The sequence below is a fragment of the Eschrichtius robustus genome, chromosome 4, assembly GCF_028021215.1.
Source record: "Eschrichtius robustus isolate mEscRob2 chromosome 4, mEscRob2.pri, whole genome shotgun sequence".
NCBI classification, from domain to species: Eukaryota; Metazoa; Chordata; class Mammalia; order Artiodactyla; family Eschrichtiidae; genus Eschrichtius; species Eschrichtius robustus.
In genome coordinates this window covers 122,287,394-122,305,610 of record NC_090827.1, presented here as the reverse complement: position 1 = coordinate 122,305,610, position 18,217 = coordinate 122,287,394, and the positions used below count along the sequence as shown (strand labels likewise).

At 44.3% G+C, this 18,217-nt stretch overlaps 1 protein-coding gene across 2 annotated transcripts; it reads left to right on the top strand.

Moving 5' to 3' along the window:
• The first annotated feature begins 744 nt into the window (after positions 1-744).
• CASP6 (caspase 6) lies at positions 745-16,599 on the top strand. Of its 2 annotated transcripts, none has more exons than XM_068543297.1 (7): positions 745-824; positions 7,509-7,548; positions 9,368-9,514; positions 9,951-10,027; positions 11,921-12,096; positions 15,228-15,387; positions 16,045-16,597. In XM_068543297.1, exons 1-7 carry the CDS (start codon positions 785-787, stop codon positions 16,281-16,283), a joined length of 879 nt encoding a protein of 292 aa, XP_068399398.1. In that variant the 5' UTR covers positions 745-784; the 3' UTR covers positions 16,284-16,597. The 2 variants fall into 2 exon arrangements, with proteins under 2 accessions (XP_068399398.1, XP_068399397.1); XM_068543296.1 differs by lacking the exon at positions 745-824 and adding an exon at positions 1,086-1,345 and having other exon boundaries at positions 16,045-16,599.
• The last annotated feature ends 1,618 nt before the right edge of the window (positions 16,600-18,217 follow it).

Genomic DNA, 18,217 nt, shown 5'->3' with positions numbered 1-18,217 from the left:
TTGTTAAATGGCAAGACCCAGAGAAGATGGAGATTTCAGAGTTGTTCGTTGAAGTACATTTACACACTAGCCAACCACCCGAAGAGGAGCTCAATTAAATGCAGCAGACATGCTCTGGGTCGTTAAAAGCCATAGTCAACAGACCCCCGAGTCCGGTCTCCTAATTTCTGCATGATTCCTTCCCCGAATTACCTCTACTTATAAAAGCCACACTTGAGAATCCTGGAGTGGCATCTAGTTTACTTTGGCCCGAATCCGCTATACAAACAAAGAGCGTTTTAAAATATTGTAAATTCTTACAAATCCTATGAAGTAACTCGTACTGGAGAAAGGACTACTAGGGAAACAGGAACACACAACAGCCTGCACCTTTGAGGGCGTGAGGAGGAGCAAACGCTTGGGGCGGGGCTTGAGCGTGGAGCTCGCCGCAGGTGATCTGCAGTTGCCTGGAGCCTCCCACCCCGGGACCGCCGCTCGTGCTCGGGGTAGAATCTGACGTCTCCCCACGGCAGGGTTCGGCTCTCCAAGGCGCCAGGCGGACGAGACCGCGTCCCCTGCTCTGCCCGGGCGCTCTTGCCTCGGCGAACTCCGCGTGAGGGAAAGGGGCCTTAACTCTGCGGGGGGCACTGCCACCACCGACCCCGTCCCACCCTCCAGCAGGCGGCGGGCAGGGAGCGCGGGCGCGGGGGGGCGGGCGGGGGCGGGGGGAGGAAGGGGCGGGGGCTGCAGTCCGGCGGCAGGAAGCGGAGGCCGCCTGGGCATCGGTGCTGCGCGCTCGGCCGCGATGAGCTCGGCGCCGGGGCTCCGCGGGGCTCGCGGTGCAGGTAGGCTGCGGGTGCCGAGGGGGCGCGCAGGCGGGGGCGGGGACGCGGGCTCCTCCGGCTTTGTTCGGCGGCCAGAAGAAGTTGAGGGTTTTGGAGCGAAGCGCTCAGGTCCGGTGGGCGCAGCTTAGCTTCTGGGCTCAGAAAAACAACTCGGGAACCTCGCCGCCGCCTCCTCGCGGTCCCTGGTGGCGGCGCCGAGCGCTGGGGCGTGCCCTGGCCGCTTTTGTCCTCCGGGCGCTGATCTCTTTCTAGCCGTCGGGGCTATTTAAACTTTAACTGCGCCTGGTCATAAGAAAGTTAACTTTTGGAGGTTGGATCTTGTTTTGTTTTCTCACTTCTCAGTCAAAAGAAGTGGTTGCCTGCAGTAACAATGGAGCGTGACCGGCCCGAGGCAGTGCCCGGGCGGAGAGACCCCCGGGCTTGCCCGCTCTGAACCTGGAGACGAAAGCCAGGCGTCGGCGGCTGCACAGCCCCCATGGCTCTCCTGCCTCCAGGAAACCTGCAGTTGTTCGTGAATTTAGGTTAAAGCCACAGTAACTATTCTCTACAAAATGATCAACTGCTAAACGCATGCTTTAGAACGTTCTTCCCTGTCACTTATTAATTATTTTACTGATAAGGTTTAGAAATTCTGGCCTTAGTAAAAAGAAAAAAAGTGGGGGGTGGTTTGAAGCGCTGGCAGTCAGTCGATGCAGAGCGCCTTTATTTCAGAGCTTTTTATTCTTCGCTGCACAAAACAAGCCTTTTGCCCCAGAGGCAAGTTGTAAAAGTCACCATGGTTGTTCAGGAGGAAGTGGCATTACCCTGATGGACAGTGCGAGGTCCAGTGGCCATTTCCCTTTTGGAACCAGTGGTGAGGGGTGGGAAGCTGGGGCAGGGGTCCAGGATGCTTGAGGGACCGCTAGGCACCGCATGTCGCCCACCGTTCTTTTTATGGCTTCCTTCCTTTTCCTACTTGCTCCCTTTTCAATCTCCACCCCACCCCTTTTCCAGTGTGTTCCAGGCCTGACATGAGTCACTCAAAGTAGGATTAATAAACCAATTGTTGATAGGGAATATGGGTAAATTTTCATAGATACTGCAGTGAATGAAGATGACAACAGTAGATGCTGAAGAAGTTGGGAGAAATGAGCACTTAGTTTAGAAAGGTTTTTGGTCTCTCTCTGGTGGGAGCGGTTTTAACATGGGCGTGTAGGGACTTTGGAATCTACAGGCAGAACCGGGTCTTCAGTACCAACTCCAGGGCACTGACCTTGGACGAATCTCTTGCACTTTCTCTGTCTCACAGGGCCTGTGGAGCAAGAGTGAGATAAAGTTATCTAAAGTGCCACGCCATCAACAAATGGTAGCTGGAGGCATTGACAGATTAAGGTGTGGAGGAAAAAGGAATGATTGGTTTTGTAAAAATTAAACTTGTTTAAGGAGCAAAGAGGTCATGGTTGCATTATGGTGGAGAGGAAAATTGCTTAAATCAGAGACAAGGAGAAGGGAGAAGAGGTCAAGAGTCAGGTTTAGTGTCGGACCCATTTTTGATGAATAGATTGCAGATGAACAGGAATTTGTAAATCTGTTATATAGGGTATCTCCCTCATTAAGATTTATTTTCTCCATGTCAACAAAGCCAGTTTATATTCATGCAGTACGATGATACTTGTTAAAGCGCACCCTTCCTGAAAGCTGGTCTGCTGGGTACATACAGTTTAAAGTGACTGCGACAGAGTCGCATTGTATGTTCTCTGGAAGCAGGGTAAAATTGATCAACTCCAGGAAAAGTATTGGAACCTCGGTTCTAATGTCTGTCTTCATAGCTTTGTGTTCTGATTCAACAAACCGCTAGAACAGAGTGGCAGCTGGACTTGGTCGGTAATTGGTATTGCAGGATACAGGGTGCCTGTTTATAGCAGAGTGAAGGTTAGAGCCTGTGAGGATCAGAACTAAAGTTTTCACAGCCCAGTGTCTTTCTACATCTATCATGTTAACAGTGACAACAAAAAAAAACTTTAAAAAATGCCTCACTGAGATTGTCCTATCTGTTAACTTTGAAACTGAATGTCATTTTAAGCAAATTAATCTTGAGCTACTTAAAACTGGCCATCTTTCCTAAGTCTGTAAGCTGAGGGCAGTATTTGAGATGACTCAAATGCACAGCATAAATTACATCCAGCCCAGGAGAATTGTGAAGCTCCTTCCTCAGACTCTGAAAAAGGAACTTGAAAGACCCAGTTGAGTGTACCTGTCCAGTGCTTTCACCCTCAAGGACTTCAGTTAGTTTGGTGACCGGCCAGTTGGCACAGCTTCCGCCAGGGACACTTCAAGCTGCCTTAGGCTCACTAGACAACAAGGTGCAAAAGCTGGGAGAGGTGAACTGCTGGGTCTGCTACTACTCTGGGCATCACAGAAGAGACTCAGGTGCTCTCCAGCCTGTGCAGGTTCTTGGCGGGTGAAGGAGGTGATTGGCTTTCAGATATGGATTTAATGTATTTAGTTTGAGTGGTTCTATTTCTTTATTGTATAATTGGTTTAATGATCAGGACGTGAGGTTATTCAAAGGATCCCGGAACAAAAGCTTTTGAAAATGGAAGGAGAGGAAACCCTGCGCTGCTCTGGTAGAGCAGGAAGTAACCCCGGTAGACAGGGTGTGGAGCTCTTCAGGGAAGAGCAATTGTGGGGTAGGAGGAATCCCAGTTAGAACAGTGTGTGAGTCGGAAGTAGCCCCAATAGAGCCTTGTCAGAAGTGGGACGTGTCCAGGGGTAGCAGCGTGTGGACTAGAAAGTATCCTGATGCATCAGTGTGTTGTAGGAAGTACTCTGGGCGGAGGAGTTTACGCGCTAGAAGAGCAGTGTGTTCAGAAGGGCAGCATGCCTGAGGAGCGGGGCGTCTTAGTAGGAAGCATCCCCCACAGAGCCGCGTGGAGTAGGAAGTATCCCCCGTAGAGGAACAGCGTGTGGAGTAGGAAGTATCCCCCGTAGAGGAACAGCGTGTGGAGTAGGAAGCATCCCCCGTAGAGGAACAGCGTGTGGAGTAGGAAGCATCCCCCGTAGAGGAGCAGCGTGTGGGGTAGGAAGTATCCCCCGTAGAGGAACAGCGAGTGCAGTAGGAAGTATCCCGGGTATGGCTGCTTGTGGAGTGGGAAGAGGAGGATGTGTGTGCAGTGGAGCAGCGCGTGGGGTAGCAAGTGTGCTGGCTGAGCACTGAGTGCAGTAGGGAGGTGGCCCTGGGTACAGCGCTGTTGAGGAGGAGGTATCCGGGTGAAGAGGTCTCTGTTAAGGAACTCTCCTCTGGCGGAGCACTGTCGTAGGAAGAAGTGTGTCACAGAGAGCAGTGTGTGCAGTAGCGTTCTGCACTGTGGAGTAGGAAGATCCCAGGTAGAGCAGCGTGGAGTAGGAAATCTCTCCTGTAGTGCAGTGTGTGCAGTAGGAAAGGCAGGATGTGTCCTCGGCTGAGCAGCGAGTGGAGCCGGAAGTATGGCCGGTGGAAAGTGTGCGGAGAAGGAAGTAGCCTCCATAGAGCAGTGTGTGGAGTAGGGAGAGTTCTGGGTGGAGTAATTGGTAGAGTAAGAGGAGTAGGACGTGTCCCGGGGAGTGACCTGGTAAAGCAGTGTGTAGAGCAGGACGTGTCCCGGGGAGGGCAGGGTGTGGGTGCTACCAGGTACCCTTGGTAGATCAGTGTGTGAAGTAGGAAGTGTCTAGGATAGAGCGTGCTGTGGAATAGGATGTGTCCTGGGTAGGGCAGTATGTGGATTCGAAGTATCCGTAGCAGAGCAGTGTGTGGACTAAGAAGTATCCCGGTTTATCATTGTGTGGAGTAGGAAGTATTCCGAGTAGAGCAGTTTCTGTATCCCGGGTAGAACATTGTGTGGAGTAGGAAGTATTCCGAGAAGAGCAGTTTCTGCATCCCGGGTAGAACACTGTGTGGCATAGGAAGTAACCCCGGTGGAACGGGGTGTGTAGGAGGAGGTACCCTGGGCATAACTGTGTGGAATCGGAAGTATCCCCCAGAGGGCCGTGTGCTCACTGGGTCAGCATCCCAAGTAGGGGGGTGTCTTATTAGGAAGCATCAGCTGTACAGCAGTGTGTGGGGTAGGACGTGTCCCCAGTAGAGCAGTGTGTGGAGGAGGAAGTGCCCTGGTAGTAGAGTAGGGCTGGAGGTTTCATGGTAGACTAGTGTGTGGTATAGGAAGTATTCTGGGTAGAGGAGTTTGTGGCTCCCTGGAGAGCACTGTGCGTGGTAGGAAGTATCCCCAGTGTCAAGTGTGCAGAGCAGAAAGTGTTCTAGTAGAAAAGTGTGTGGAGTAAGTACTGTCCCTGGGAGGACAGTGTGTACAGCAGGAAGTATCCCCAGCATCAGTGTGTGGGGGAGGAAGTGTTCTGGTGGAACAGTGAATGAGCTACCACGTAACCTTAGTAGAGCCGTGGGTGGAGTCGGTGGGATCCCTTTTAGAACATTGCCTGGAGTAGGAAATCCCCCAGTAGAGCAGCTGTCCAGTAGGGAAGTCCCACTGGATAGAGGAGTGCTTGGTAGGAAGTATGCCCAGTAAAGCAGGGTGTGGAATATGAAGTATCCACCTTAGAGCAGGATGTGGAGTAGCACGGAAACTTTGGGAGAGTGGGGAGGATGCATTAGAGGCTGCTTTTGACTCCTAATCTTTGGTGTGAGTAAAAATCACCTTGTAAAAATGCAGATCGTCACCTTTCCCAGGATTCTTTTTTTTTTTTTTAATAAATTTATTTATTTTATTTATTTTATTTTTGGCTGCATTGGGTCTTCGTTCCTGCGCGCGGGCTTTCTCTAGTTGTGGCGAGCGGGGGGCTACTCTTTGTTGCGGTGCGCGGGCTTCTCATCACGGTGGCTTCTCTTGTTGTGGAGCACGGGCTCTAGGCGCCTGGGCTTCAGTAGTTGTGGCTCGCAGGCTCTAGAGCGCAGGCTCAATAGTTGTGGCGCATGGGCTTAGTTGCTCCACGGCATGTGGGATCTTTCCGGACCAGGGATCGAACCCTTGTCCCCTGCATTGGCAGGTGGATTCTTAACCACTGCACCACCAGGGAAGCCCTTTCCCAGGATTCTGATTCTGTAAGTCAGGGTTAGGATCCAGGAATCTGCATTTTATCACCCAGGCCAGGAAATGATGCAAGAAAAACTGGGGCGTATGGCACACGGGAAGGGGAAGGCCGCCGTGGGGTCTTGGCTGGAATGCTGGGTGCATTACAGGAGGAACAGCCTGAGAGTGACTAGTAAAGGGCCCTGGAGTTGAATTCCCCATCTCACCTCATCCTCCCTCCCTGGGTGGATTTTTGTCAGTGAGGAGACGTGAGGTTAGAACAATCAGGCATCAGGGAGAGACTCCAAGGAGAGACTCCAAGGAGAGAGGGGGACCCCACCCTCTTGACTAGGAGATGATGGGTAGGAGTCTACCCTTGGGGTCTGTTGCGCTTCCTTCAAAGACCTCAGCTGAGAGGTGCATCTTGCTATACTGTTGATATTGTATTACCTTCTCTCCCCTCCCCTCTTAAGCTCACGTTTATCAGGTAAAAACAGATTTATGAGCGTATGGGCCCTTCTTGTAGAAGATGCTAGACTGACTGTGCTGTCCAGTACAGAAGCCACTGGCCACACGTTTAAATTAATTTAATTAACTGAGTTCCTCAGTTACACTAGCCACATCTCAAGTGCTCAAGACCACATGTGGCCAGTGGCTGCCCTATGGGACAGCTCTGGTGTAGGGAATTCTGTCATTGCAGAGAGCTCTGTTGCACAGCCTGTTCCCGGGAGTAGAGAGGGATTCAGTGAGAGGCTGTCTCGGGGGTGGGGAAGTCTGTTCGTGGGTCAGGAGCAGAGGGTCCTGATTATAGGGTCGTAAGTGCACATGTGTCATTCAGGAGATCAAAGTCTGAGCCTTTGCCCCTTCCCTTCCTCCACCAAACGTCTACCTCTTCCAGGTGGCAGGGTAATCCAGTATTAACCACGCTCTGTTCAGTTCTGTTGCTTGACTTAATCCTGTCTCTGTTTCAGAGAATATTTGCAAAAACATTTTCTGCAAAATCAAGCAATTTCATATTTCATTTGAGCTGCATAATCACAGAACTACATTTGTTACTTTAGACATATTTTGCAATGAATGTGTTTGAGTAATATTTTCTCCATTTTTATTTTTTAAGTTTTCTCCATTTCTAATCTGTTTTATTTTGCACGTAAGAGTTGAGGGTGAGAAAAAATTGAGCTGTTAATTTATAGTTATTTGTTTTTTTTAACATCTTTATTGGAGTATAATTGCTTTACAATGGTGTGTTAGTTTCTGCTGTATAACAAAGTGAATCGGCTATACATATACATATATCCCCCTATCTCTTCCCCCTTGCGTCTCCCTCCCTCCCACCCTCCCTATCCCGCCCCTCTAGGTGGTCACAGAGCACTGAGCTGATCTCCCTGTGCTATGCGGCTGCTTCCCACTAGCTATCTGTTTTACATTTGGTAGTATATGTAAGTCCATGCCACTCTAATTTGTTTATTATTAATAGCACTTTCCCTTCCTTCTCCCTTACTCCTTCTCACATACTTTGACCTTTAAACTAACCAAGACAGAAGGGGCTTAAGAGTATAGGAGTCAAGGCAGCTGGGAGTTCCTGATGTGTTTTATGACCATTAGTCAAAAAGTATATTAACAAAACCCAACTTTTTTTTAATAGGTGAACAAAACATGACAGAAACAGATGCCTTCCCTATGAGGTAAAAATGTGCTCTTTACCAGTAAAGCTCTTTTCCTTTGGTGATCATGATCAGCCTACAGAAATCAAAGCAAGAAAGGGACCTGGGAGCTAGAGAGCAGAACTGAGAATGTCAGGTTTTAGCATTTGGAGGGTTGGTTTGTAGATGTGCAGGTTAGTGTAGATGTGCCGCCCCTGGCTGTGAAGGGACCTAGACTGAGGTTCAAAATACTGAACTGGGACGGCACGGGCCCTGGGGCTAGGCCTGGGCCAGGCCGTTGTCCTTGGTCGCTGACTCCTGGAGACCTGGGGGGAAGACACCCATGCAGAGGGATTGGGGTGGGCGTAGGGGCGCTCAGGATGGCTGCCGTTACCTGTTGGTACAGAAATATTGGGTGGGCCAAAAAGCTTGTTCGCTTTTTTCCGTTCGATGGCTCTAGTAGCACTTAGTTGTCTTTAACTTCATTCAAAACAATTTTGTTAGACTGTATTGTGACAGCTGTCACATCAGCATGCATTTGAAAAAAAAAGTTATCAAAATTGAATTTTTGTGTAGCCATTTTAATATTGAAGATGGAAGGGAAAAAAGCAACATTTCCAACATATTATGCTTTATTGTTTCAAGAAAGGTAAAAATGCAACCGAAACGCAAAAAAAGATTTGTGGAGAAGGTGCTGTGACTGACTGAACGTGTCAGAAGTGGTTTGCGAAGTTTCGTGCTGGAGATCGCTCGCCGGACGATGCTCCACGGTCGGGTAGACCAGTTGAACGTGACAGCGATCAAATCGAGACATTAAGTGAGGACAGTCAACGTTATACCACTCAGGAGATAGCGGACATACTCAAAATACCCAAATCAAGCACTGAAAATCATCTGCACCAGCTTGGTTATGTCAGTCACTTTGATGTTTGGGTTCCACGTAAGTTAAGTGAAAAAAACCTTCTCGACCGTATTTCCACATGCGATTCTTTATGGAATGAAAACGTTCCATTTTTAAAACAAATTGTGACGGGCGATGAAAAGTGGATACTGTGCAATAATGTGGAACGGAAGAGATCGTGGGGCAAGCGAAATGAGCCACCATCAACCACACCAAAGGCCAGTCTTCATCCGAGGGAGGTGATGTTGTGTACATGGTGGGATTGGAAGGGAGTTCTGTATTATGAGCTCCTTCCGGAAAACCAAACGATTCATTCCAACAAGTACTGCTCCCAATTAGACCAACTGAAAGCAGCACTCGATGAAAGCGTCCGGAGTTAGTCAACAGAAAATGCATAATCTTCCATCAGGATAATGCAAGACTGCATGTTCCTCTGATGACCAGGCAAATACTGTTACAGCTTGGCTGGGAAGTTCTGATTCATCTGCTGTATTCACCAGACATTGCATCTTCAGATCTCCATTTATTTCAGTCTTTACAAAATCCTCTTAATGGAAAAAATTTCAATCCCCTGGAAGACTGTAAAAGGCAACTGGAACAGTTCTTTGCTCAAAAAGAGAAAAAGTTTTGAGAAGATGGAATTGAAGTTGCCTGAAAAATGGCAGAAGGTAGTGCAACAAAACGGTGAATATGTTGTTCAATAAAGTTCTTGGTGAAGATGGAAAATGTGTCTGTCTTTTACTTAAATTCCGAAGGAACTTTTTGGCCCACCCAATATTTCAGGACTTCCCCTGCCAGTGTGGCTGGGAGGCTTCCCTGGGGCACACCAGTGGTCGGTCCACCTGGCAGAGGAGGAGGACGCAGCAGACCTCTGTCTGCTCTATATGTTGACCTTGGGCTTGGAGGAGCTCATTATTTAATATGACTTAAGTGATTGTTTTTAAAACTTTTCATAAACAGAGAAGTGTTTGATCCGGCAGAAACGTACAAAATGGACCACAAGAGGAGAGGAATTGCTTTAATCTTCAATCATGAGAGGTTCTTCTGGCACTTAACCCTACCAGACAGGCAGGGCACCAGCGCCGACAGAGACAGTCTTAAGCGCAGGTAGTATGGTTTGATCTACATGTCAAGATGGTGAGGTATTTAAGTGATAACTACTTATCAAAACTTGTCCACACTGATGAAATAACAGACAGAGCAAGAGTATTTGAGGATGAACCTCATTTGGGCACAGCCTCCCTTAAGAACTTGCCTGAATTTCCCCCCAATCCTGTTCTATTAAATGTTTACATTCTTTGCATTGTTATAAATCTATCTGCATAGTAGATGGCAGTATTCTAACTTATATCAGTTATGAATAAATCCCTTCCTACCGTGGGTTATCAAGGAAAACCATCATTGTCATATTTGATTTTTCTTTCTCCCTGAAGAAAAGTCAATTTATATGTCATAAAAATGTGTATAGATTCCTCAAATAATTAGGGGTATGTGACAGCTTTGAATAGCTCATAAGCTAACATCCAATTTAATTTATCTCCAGGTTTTCAGATCTAGGATTTGAAGTGAAATGCTTTGATGATCTTAAAGCAGAAGAACTACTGCTCAAAATTCACGAGGGTAGGTATCAATAGTTTTCTTATTCATATTCCTCTGATGGGATTGAGTAGTTTTCACTTATCCTATGTGTAAAGACAATTATCCTATGTGTTAATTATTATCCAAATAATTAACTGTATTGTGAAAAAGGCTTGTCAGTTAATTTAGCATGGGTTATAGGTTTTGGTTGTGCCTCTCTGATTGTGTTACCTACCAGATTTAGAGACCTTTGCAAAGTATTATGCCTCCAAAGTTACAGTCTATATACCACTAGTTACAGTCTATTACTCTAGAAATGAATGAAATGATCTTTTCATTTGGCAATTAAAAGCCGAAAATGCAAATACTACAGATGCTGGGTAGTCATTTTTTAATTGACTCCTTCCATACCCAAGTTTTTTACTGGCTTCAAAATACTGTTGATTTATATACATTCTCTCTTAATTTCTACATCACTATGCAGTAGTAGGTAAATGAACAACTTACGTTTATAATAATCACTACATGTCATGGATTTTTAAGTAATTTGTCAATGGACTATTATAACATTTACATAATTAAACTTTCTTCCGAGCTCTTTTTTTTTTTTAAATTGAGGTATAATTGACATATAACATTAGTTTCAGGTATACAGCATAATGATTTGATATTTGCATACAGTGGGAAACGATCACCACAGGAAATCTAGTGACCGTCTGTCACCATACGTACTTACAAAGACTGTCTTTTCTTGTGATGAGGACTTTTGAAGATCTCCTCTCTCGGCAGCTTTCCAGTATGCGATGCCGTATTGTTAACTACAGTCATCATGCTGTCCATTACATCCCTGGGACTTACGTATTTGTGTAACTGGAAGTTAGTACCTTCTGCCCCCTCCCCCATTTTGCCACACACCCCCCATCCCTGCCTCTGCCCCAGCAGCCACCAGTCTGTTCTCTGCATCTTTGAGGTTGGTCGCCTGCTTGCTGGCTGGTGTTTTGGATTCCACATATAGTGAGACCATGTCTTTTTCTGCCTTCTCTCACCTAGCATAAGGCTCTCAGGATTCAGTCATGTTGTTGCAAATGGCGAGATTTCTTTTCTTAATGGCTGAATGGTAAGCCACTGTATATACACACGTCTTCTTTATCCGTTCATCCATTGTTGGACATTTAGGTTGCTTCCATACCTTGGCTGTTGTAATAATTGCTGCAACGAATATGAGGGTTCATATATATCTTTTCAAATGAGCGTTTTTGTTGTCTTCGGATAAACACCCAGAAGTGGAAGTGCGGGATACAGTAGTTCTATTTTTAATTTTTTGAGGAACCTCGTACCAGAGTTCTTCTTTAACCTGTAAATAATTTCAACTGGCTGCTTACCAGGTTTTCTACTTTGCTTGCTCCTCAGCTTTGGAGGACATCACTCTCCCGTCTTAATACTCTTTCGGAAGCTCTGAGCGCCGCGGACATAGAGTGAAGGTGCTGCACTCCTTGGAGGTGCAGCAACACATAGGGAGGTGTTATGTAGTAGTTTTTGGGTCTTTCCAGAAGGTCTCTGCTGATTCAAGGAAACTTATATTGCCAAAATGACTTGGATCTTTTAAGGGTGTTCCCCACAATAATCCCTTTAGGTTTTCCATGTCATTATTCTGTGTTTTAGAAGAGCTGACAAAATCTGTTCAACTCTATTACTTTGAACTGCAATAATTAGGATTTTTTAAAAATCAGATATAGTATGGTATAAATTATTGCTTGATTAAATACTAAAATAAGTTATGTTTCATTACAGACATTTTATATTATAATAATAAATTTCCCCCCTCCCTCAATTGTATGTATGTAACTTTATTCTAATATTAGTAAATTAAATTTTTAGATGTAGGTAATAAGCACCTTATTTTCATTTCTAAATAACTTTTGGGGGCCTTTTTAGCATCAACCGCTAGCCATGCAGACGCCGATTGCTTTTTGTGTGTTTTCCTGAGTCATGGTGAAGGCAACCACATCTATGCATATGATGCGAAGATTGAAATTCAGACACTGACTGGCTTGTTCAAAGGAGACAAGTGTCAGAGCCTGGTTGGAAAACCCAAGATATTTATCATTCAGGTAAGACTGATTATGTTATAGTCTTAGTTATCAAGGCCATGGTTCTGTACATGTGACTAGAAAGGACTAAAGCTGATTTCGGAAGTAATTTTCTCCAGTAATCGGAAAGGCCCTTTTTGAATCCTAGCCGGAGTCGCAGTTTGAGCTGTTAGTATCTTTATCACTTGGATTGACATTGGAAATGACTCAAAACAACGAATGTGCTGCTCCCTGGCCCAGCCCAGTGTCAAGGCAGAGCCGCTGGACGAGCATCTACTGGTGGGCAAGTGCAGTGCAGGGCCACCTGTTCAGACCAGGTTTGGTTTGGGGGCTGGAGAGCGTGCTAGCTGGTGGGAAGAATGTGGGCATAAAGACTTCTAGTCCAAGCTTGCCTCGTCCTTTCACATTTTCCCTTAGGCCAAAATGCGGTTACCCACTGCCAAACTGATATTAGGGATAAAAATATTTGGGGGCTTGAATAGCATCATTTGGTACCTCAATAAGGATTCTGAACAAAAAAGAGTTCCTCACGTTCCAGGGCTGCAATCCTCTATTTCCATGAACGGCATGGAGGACACAGCCACGTTTCACACCCTGCCGTACCTTGAGGAAGGGAGTAGGGGGGGCTATAAAAAAAAAAAAAAAAAAAGTCAAGGATGACTCCCTGGTTTCATGTTTGGACAGCTGCATTGGGGTGTCTGTGGGACATGTCGTTGGAGATACAGGTCTAGAACTTGAGACAGGCAGCCTGGATTAGAGAAATAAGTTTGGGAGTAATGAGGGGATGGGTGGTACTGGAAGGCATGGGAGTAGATGAGTTTCCCCATGTCAAGTATAGCCTGGAAAACGAGTGTAGAGGGAATTCCGTGGCGGTCCAGAGGTTAGGACTCAGTGCTTTCATTGCCAGGGCCCCGAGTTCAATCCCTGGTCGGGGAACTAAGATCCTGCAAGTCACGGAGCAACTAAGCCCGTGTACCACAACTACTGAGCCTGTGCTCTAGAGCCCGCGAGCCACAACTACTGAGACCACGCACCACAACTACTAAAGCCCGCGCGCCTAGAGCCCGTGCTCCGCGGCAAGAGAAGCCACTGCGGTGAGAAGCCCGCGCACCTCAACAAAGAGTAGCTCCTGCTCGCCACAACTAGAGAAAAAAGCCCGCCTGCGCACAGCAACGAAGACCCAATGCAGCCAAAAAATAAATAAATATTAAAAAAAAAAAAAAATGACAGGTGACTGCTCATGAAAAGGGAGTGGCCAGCACTGTCAGACAGGAGAATTGGAAATAACTCATGGGCCACAAAGGAGGAAAATGTTTTGCCAAGTTATTTCATTTCTCTATGCCTCAGATTCTTCATCTGTGACACAGGGGTAAAATAGCACTGGCTCATGGGGTGGTTGAGAGGATAAAACGATCTGGCCTAACAAATGAAAAACACTTTGAACAGTGCCTGGCACATGGCAGGCCCCCAGTAAAGGCTGGCTCTTATTCTTACTGCAGTTGATTTGGCAAGTGATGGCATTGAGTTCCATGTGTTCTACATTCCATTTAGGAAGACAGTTGAAAATAAGGTCTGAAAATAAGCCTGGTAATACTATGTAAGATCAAAATCTCCCTGTAAAAAACAGGATATTAGGGATCTTCTATTTATATGATAACTGAAATCCATCAGAACTGTTTCTTTTAAAGCTTCTAATTCTTCAGCCATTTCAGAATTGATGAATGCATTTATAATACTACAGCAGAATCTTGTTAGAGCACTGTATTAAGTTTACTGGGGCTGCCAGAACAAAGTACAGACATACCTCACTTTATTGCACTTTGCAGATAGTGCTTTTTTTTTTTTTTTTTTAACAAATTGAAGGTTTGTGGCAACCCTGTGTTGATGCCATTTTTCCAACAGCATTTGCTCACTTCGTTTCTGTGTCACATTTTGGTAATTTTCATATTTCAAACTTTTTCATTATTACATTTGTTATGATGATCTGTGATTTTGACATTACTATTGCAAAACGATTATGACTAGCTGAAGATTCAGGTGATGGTTAGCATTTTTTAGCAATCAAGTATTTTTTAATTAAGGTCTGTACTTTTTTTAGACATAATGCTATTGCACACTTAATAGACTACAGTATAGTGTAAACATAACTTTTATATGTACTGGGAAACCAAAAAATTCATGTGACTCACTTTATCGTGATACTCGCTGTGTTGCTGTGGTCTGGAACCGAATCTGCAGTATCTCTGAGGTCTGCCTGTACACAAACTGGGTAGCTTAGACAAGAGAAATTTATTTTCTTGCGGTTCTGGAGGTTAGGAGTCTGAGATCAAGGTGGCAGCAGGGTTGATTTCTTCTGAGGCCTCTCTCTTTGTCTGGGAGGTGGCTTCTGTTCACATGCTCTTTCCTCTGTGCATGTTTGTGTCCTGGTCTCTCTTTATAAGGATGCCAGTCATAGTGGGTTAGGGCCCACCAGTAGGACCTCATTTTATCTTAATTATCTCTTTAAAGGCCATATCAGCAAATACAGTCACATTTGAAACACTGGGGGTTATATATTATATATTGAAGTCCTTAGTGTATAAATGGGGGGGGGGGACAAAATGCAGCCCATAATAGTTATTTGAGTAGAAATTAATTTTAGCCCTTGTGTGAGTCAGAATTAGTAAGAATTTGAGCCCTCACTTTAAAGTAGGAGCAAAAGGCAGGAGGCACATTAATAGATGTCCTCTCAGGTCATGTGGTGTCATTTTGACCCTTAACAATTTATGGCGGCAGCTTGGCAAGGAAAACCCAATCTGGGAATATATTACCTGATTATATAGAAACACTTAGGCAAATACTGTAGCTTTTAAAAGAAAGGGTGACTCTTGGTGCTATGGTGTGGGTAATCCATAAGAAACTGTAAAACCGCAGATGCTTTCCCTTTTACAGTGTACCATTCAATCAACATTAACTATAAGAAAACGTAAGTAGGAAAAAACCCTGTCAGCTTTGGCCTGCTCTAAACCTGAATGCATTGTTTCTGAAGCGCCTGTAAAGTGGCTTCTGTTGATGTTGCAGTGGAGGCGTACTGGATCACACATTCACTGTGAACATGAAGCACTGGGAAGAATAGGTAAGTAAAGGAGGGGATTTTCCTCCTTGTCTCGTAGGCGTGTCGGGGAAACCAGCACGATGTGCCAGTCATCCCTTTGGATGTAGTGGATCATCAGACAAACAAGCTGGATGTCAACCTAACCCAGGTGGATGCAGCCTCAGTTTATACACTTCCTGCTGGAGCAGACTTCCTCATGTGTTACTCTGTGGCAGAAGGTGTGTGGGTGTTTAATGCAAATGTGTAATTGGCTTTCTTGGCTAAGTACTCCTGTAAGTTTCACCCTGGCTTGATTTAGTTGAGGTCTTTCTACTGGGGCATGTGATTTGGTCGTGAAGCTCAGAGGCTTAATGGACTTCTTTGTGCCATGTGATCAGAGTGGTATCTAAAAGCATAAAATACCTTATAGAAAAATCCTTCCTGAGAACTATGTTAAATAAAGCTACAAGGCTAATTATATTGAATATTAGCAGCAGAATATGTCAATTACTGATGGTGACACTGCTTTTGTGGTAACACTCATGGAAGACGTTGAAAAATATTCTGATGACAGTTCTCTGCTCTTGCAGTAAATAATTTTATGTTTTTCTTTTTTCTAATCGCTTGTCTCAGAAATCATTGCCTGGTTACTACTATCTTGGGAATTTTTAGGAAATGGAGAAAATTACATAGCATTAACCCGATTTTTATAGAACTATATGGAATTAATCTTTTTTCCCACATGAGAATAGTCAACAGAAAACTTTTAAAACTGTATCATGGCACATCTTAGTCTTCTCCAAGGATTTTTAAGAACTCAGACTTTTTAAAGGTGTTTTTCTGTCACAGTAAGTGACCAGAAAACTTCGGTGGTTCCTCCTATCTATCTTTTTTAGGTTATTACTCTCATCGGGAAACTGTGAATGGCTCATGGTACATTCAAGATTTGTGCGAGATGCTGGGAAAATTCGGTTCCTCCTTAGAGTTCACAGAACTCCTCACACTGGTGAACAGGAAAGTTTCTCAGCGCCGAGTGGGCATCTGCAGAGACCCAAGTGCAATTGGAAAGAAGCAGGTTCCCTGCTTTGCCTCAATGCTAACTAAAAAGCTGCATTTCTTTCCAAAATCTAAATGATTGATTGATAGGTGCTATTTTGTTTTATGTATCTGTATTTTTATATAAAGAAGTATCTCTAGGTTGAAGCAATTTAAATGGTGCAGCAATTTTAAATGTCTTAAGCTTTAATGAGAGAACTCTACAAAAAAATAGCTCATATTGGACATGGTGAAGGGGTTTGATATATGTAGAAATGAAATCCTCAGGGAATTCCTATAAATAAAAATCCACAAGCATTTGTAATACTTGACTCTTGTAGTAAATTGCAAGGTTACTAAAAATATCTGACTGATTTAACTTGTATTTTGTGACTTTTTATAAAACTTTATAATGTTTTTAAAATTTTTTGAACCTAATAACTCGTTGTTTTCCTTTAATATCTGAAATTCACTCTTTATTAAATTTTTCTAATTCACATTCTTACTCATTTGTGTAATTTATAGATGACTTGTTTTACTTGGTCATATAAATTAATCTACATATGAATTATCACTTTTTATATAGGACTTTAACTCTCACTTTAAAAAAAAAATGAGCCTTCAAGAACTATTACATGGCATTCTGGGGAAGAAATATAAAACACAGTTAATTCTTAATCAATCAATCAGTAGAGGCTACACACTTGCAAAGTTTGATTCTGTCAGTATCTTGCATGTTAGTTACTATTCACTGTCCGGCAGTCCCACTCACAGACCATCATCATGTTCATGGAATAATAGATGATACCTTTTTTTTCGGCTGTGCCACGCAGCATGTGGCATGCAGGATCTTAGTTCCCAGACCAGCGAATGAACCCGTGCCGCCTGCAGTGGAAGTGCGGAGTCTTAACCACTGGACCGCCAGGGAAGTCCCAGATGTAACTTTTAAGATTCAGTTCTTACTAATATGATATGTAAATTTTGAGTAATATGTTTTGTTAATAACCTGCCAGAGGCTGAATATGATTAAAAGTTTGGGCTTTGATAACACACTTGTGAGTTGCTAGTTCAGAACCAGTAGTTTGCCTGTGCTGTTTCAGTTGTAGTTCAAAACACGTGCCAAGTATATGCTAAGGTCAGTGGGACATTTATACCTTTTTTTGTGGTCATGACAGGGACTTCACTGTCAGTTGAACATTGTACCTTTCCTTTAACCCCCGACCCACAGGTGCTGCCGGCTCTTCTTGCAAGAGCAAATGACTACAGAAACTCTCCTCAGTTCATCCAATGAACACGGGCTTGGCCCTCTAGGCAAGGAATATACAGCTCTGGTTACCTAAGAGAAATTAGCTCACGTTATTAAAAAGCTCAACAAACCCCCCTCACACACACACACACACACACACACACATTTTTTTTTTCCCTGGAATGTGATCAGTCAGAGGGTTTATCTGAATAAAATCCTCTTGTTCAGATGCAGTGACATTGGTACCTACATATCTGGGCGTCAAAATGCCATCGAATTTGAGCTGTGGAAGCCATAGGGACACAGTTGAATTTCGTTTATAACAGTTGTCTCAGGATAAAACAATTCTTTTGTAATAAAACTAACGTGTAATTTGGATTCCTTTAGTTTTAGTTCCAATCTGTTTAACTTACAACTTGGAACTTGAGTAGAAATTTCATACTCTGTTTATGTTAATAACTGATCTATAAAGGTTTAACATAAATGACATGTCTCATTTGAGAAACTACAGTTTAAATACTAAAAAGGTCAGAGTGTCTTGCCTCTGATCACTGAGCTGTCATCCCCTGGGTACTCAGAAATCAGTTTCACCTGTCATAAAGTAAGTACAATGTGACCTACATGTAGCTCCTTCTCTGAAGAATTAAACTTTATTTTACTTTGTAAAGTGGGAAGATCCAAGTCAAAGGGAGCTATCTTTACTAAGAATTAATTCATTTTTCGCATGACAAATTTTCTGAAGCCCTAAAAACACAGACGTGTTCTTTGATAATTGTCTTTCACATTCT

What these genes read in the sequence shown, in the direction of transcription:
- CASP6 (XM_068543296.1), top strand. Translation starts at nt 1,300, where the DNA reads ATGGCTCTCCTGCCTCCAGGAAACCTGCAGTTGTTCGTGAATTTAG. An exon ending in CCAAGATATTTATCATTCAG is followed by an intron (nt 12,097 to 15,227) that starts GTAAGACTGATT and finishes CTTGTCTCGTAG; the next exon opens with GCGTGTCGGGGAAACCAGCA. An exon ending in GTGTTACTCTGTGGCAGAAG is followed by an intron (nt 15,388 to 16,044) that starts GTGTGTGGGTGT and finishes TATCTTTTTTAG; the next exon opens with GTTATTACTCTCATCGGGAA.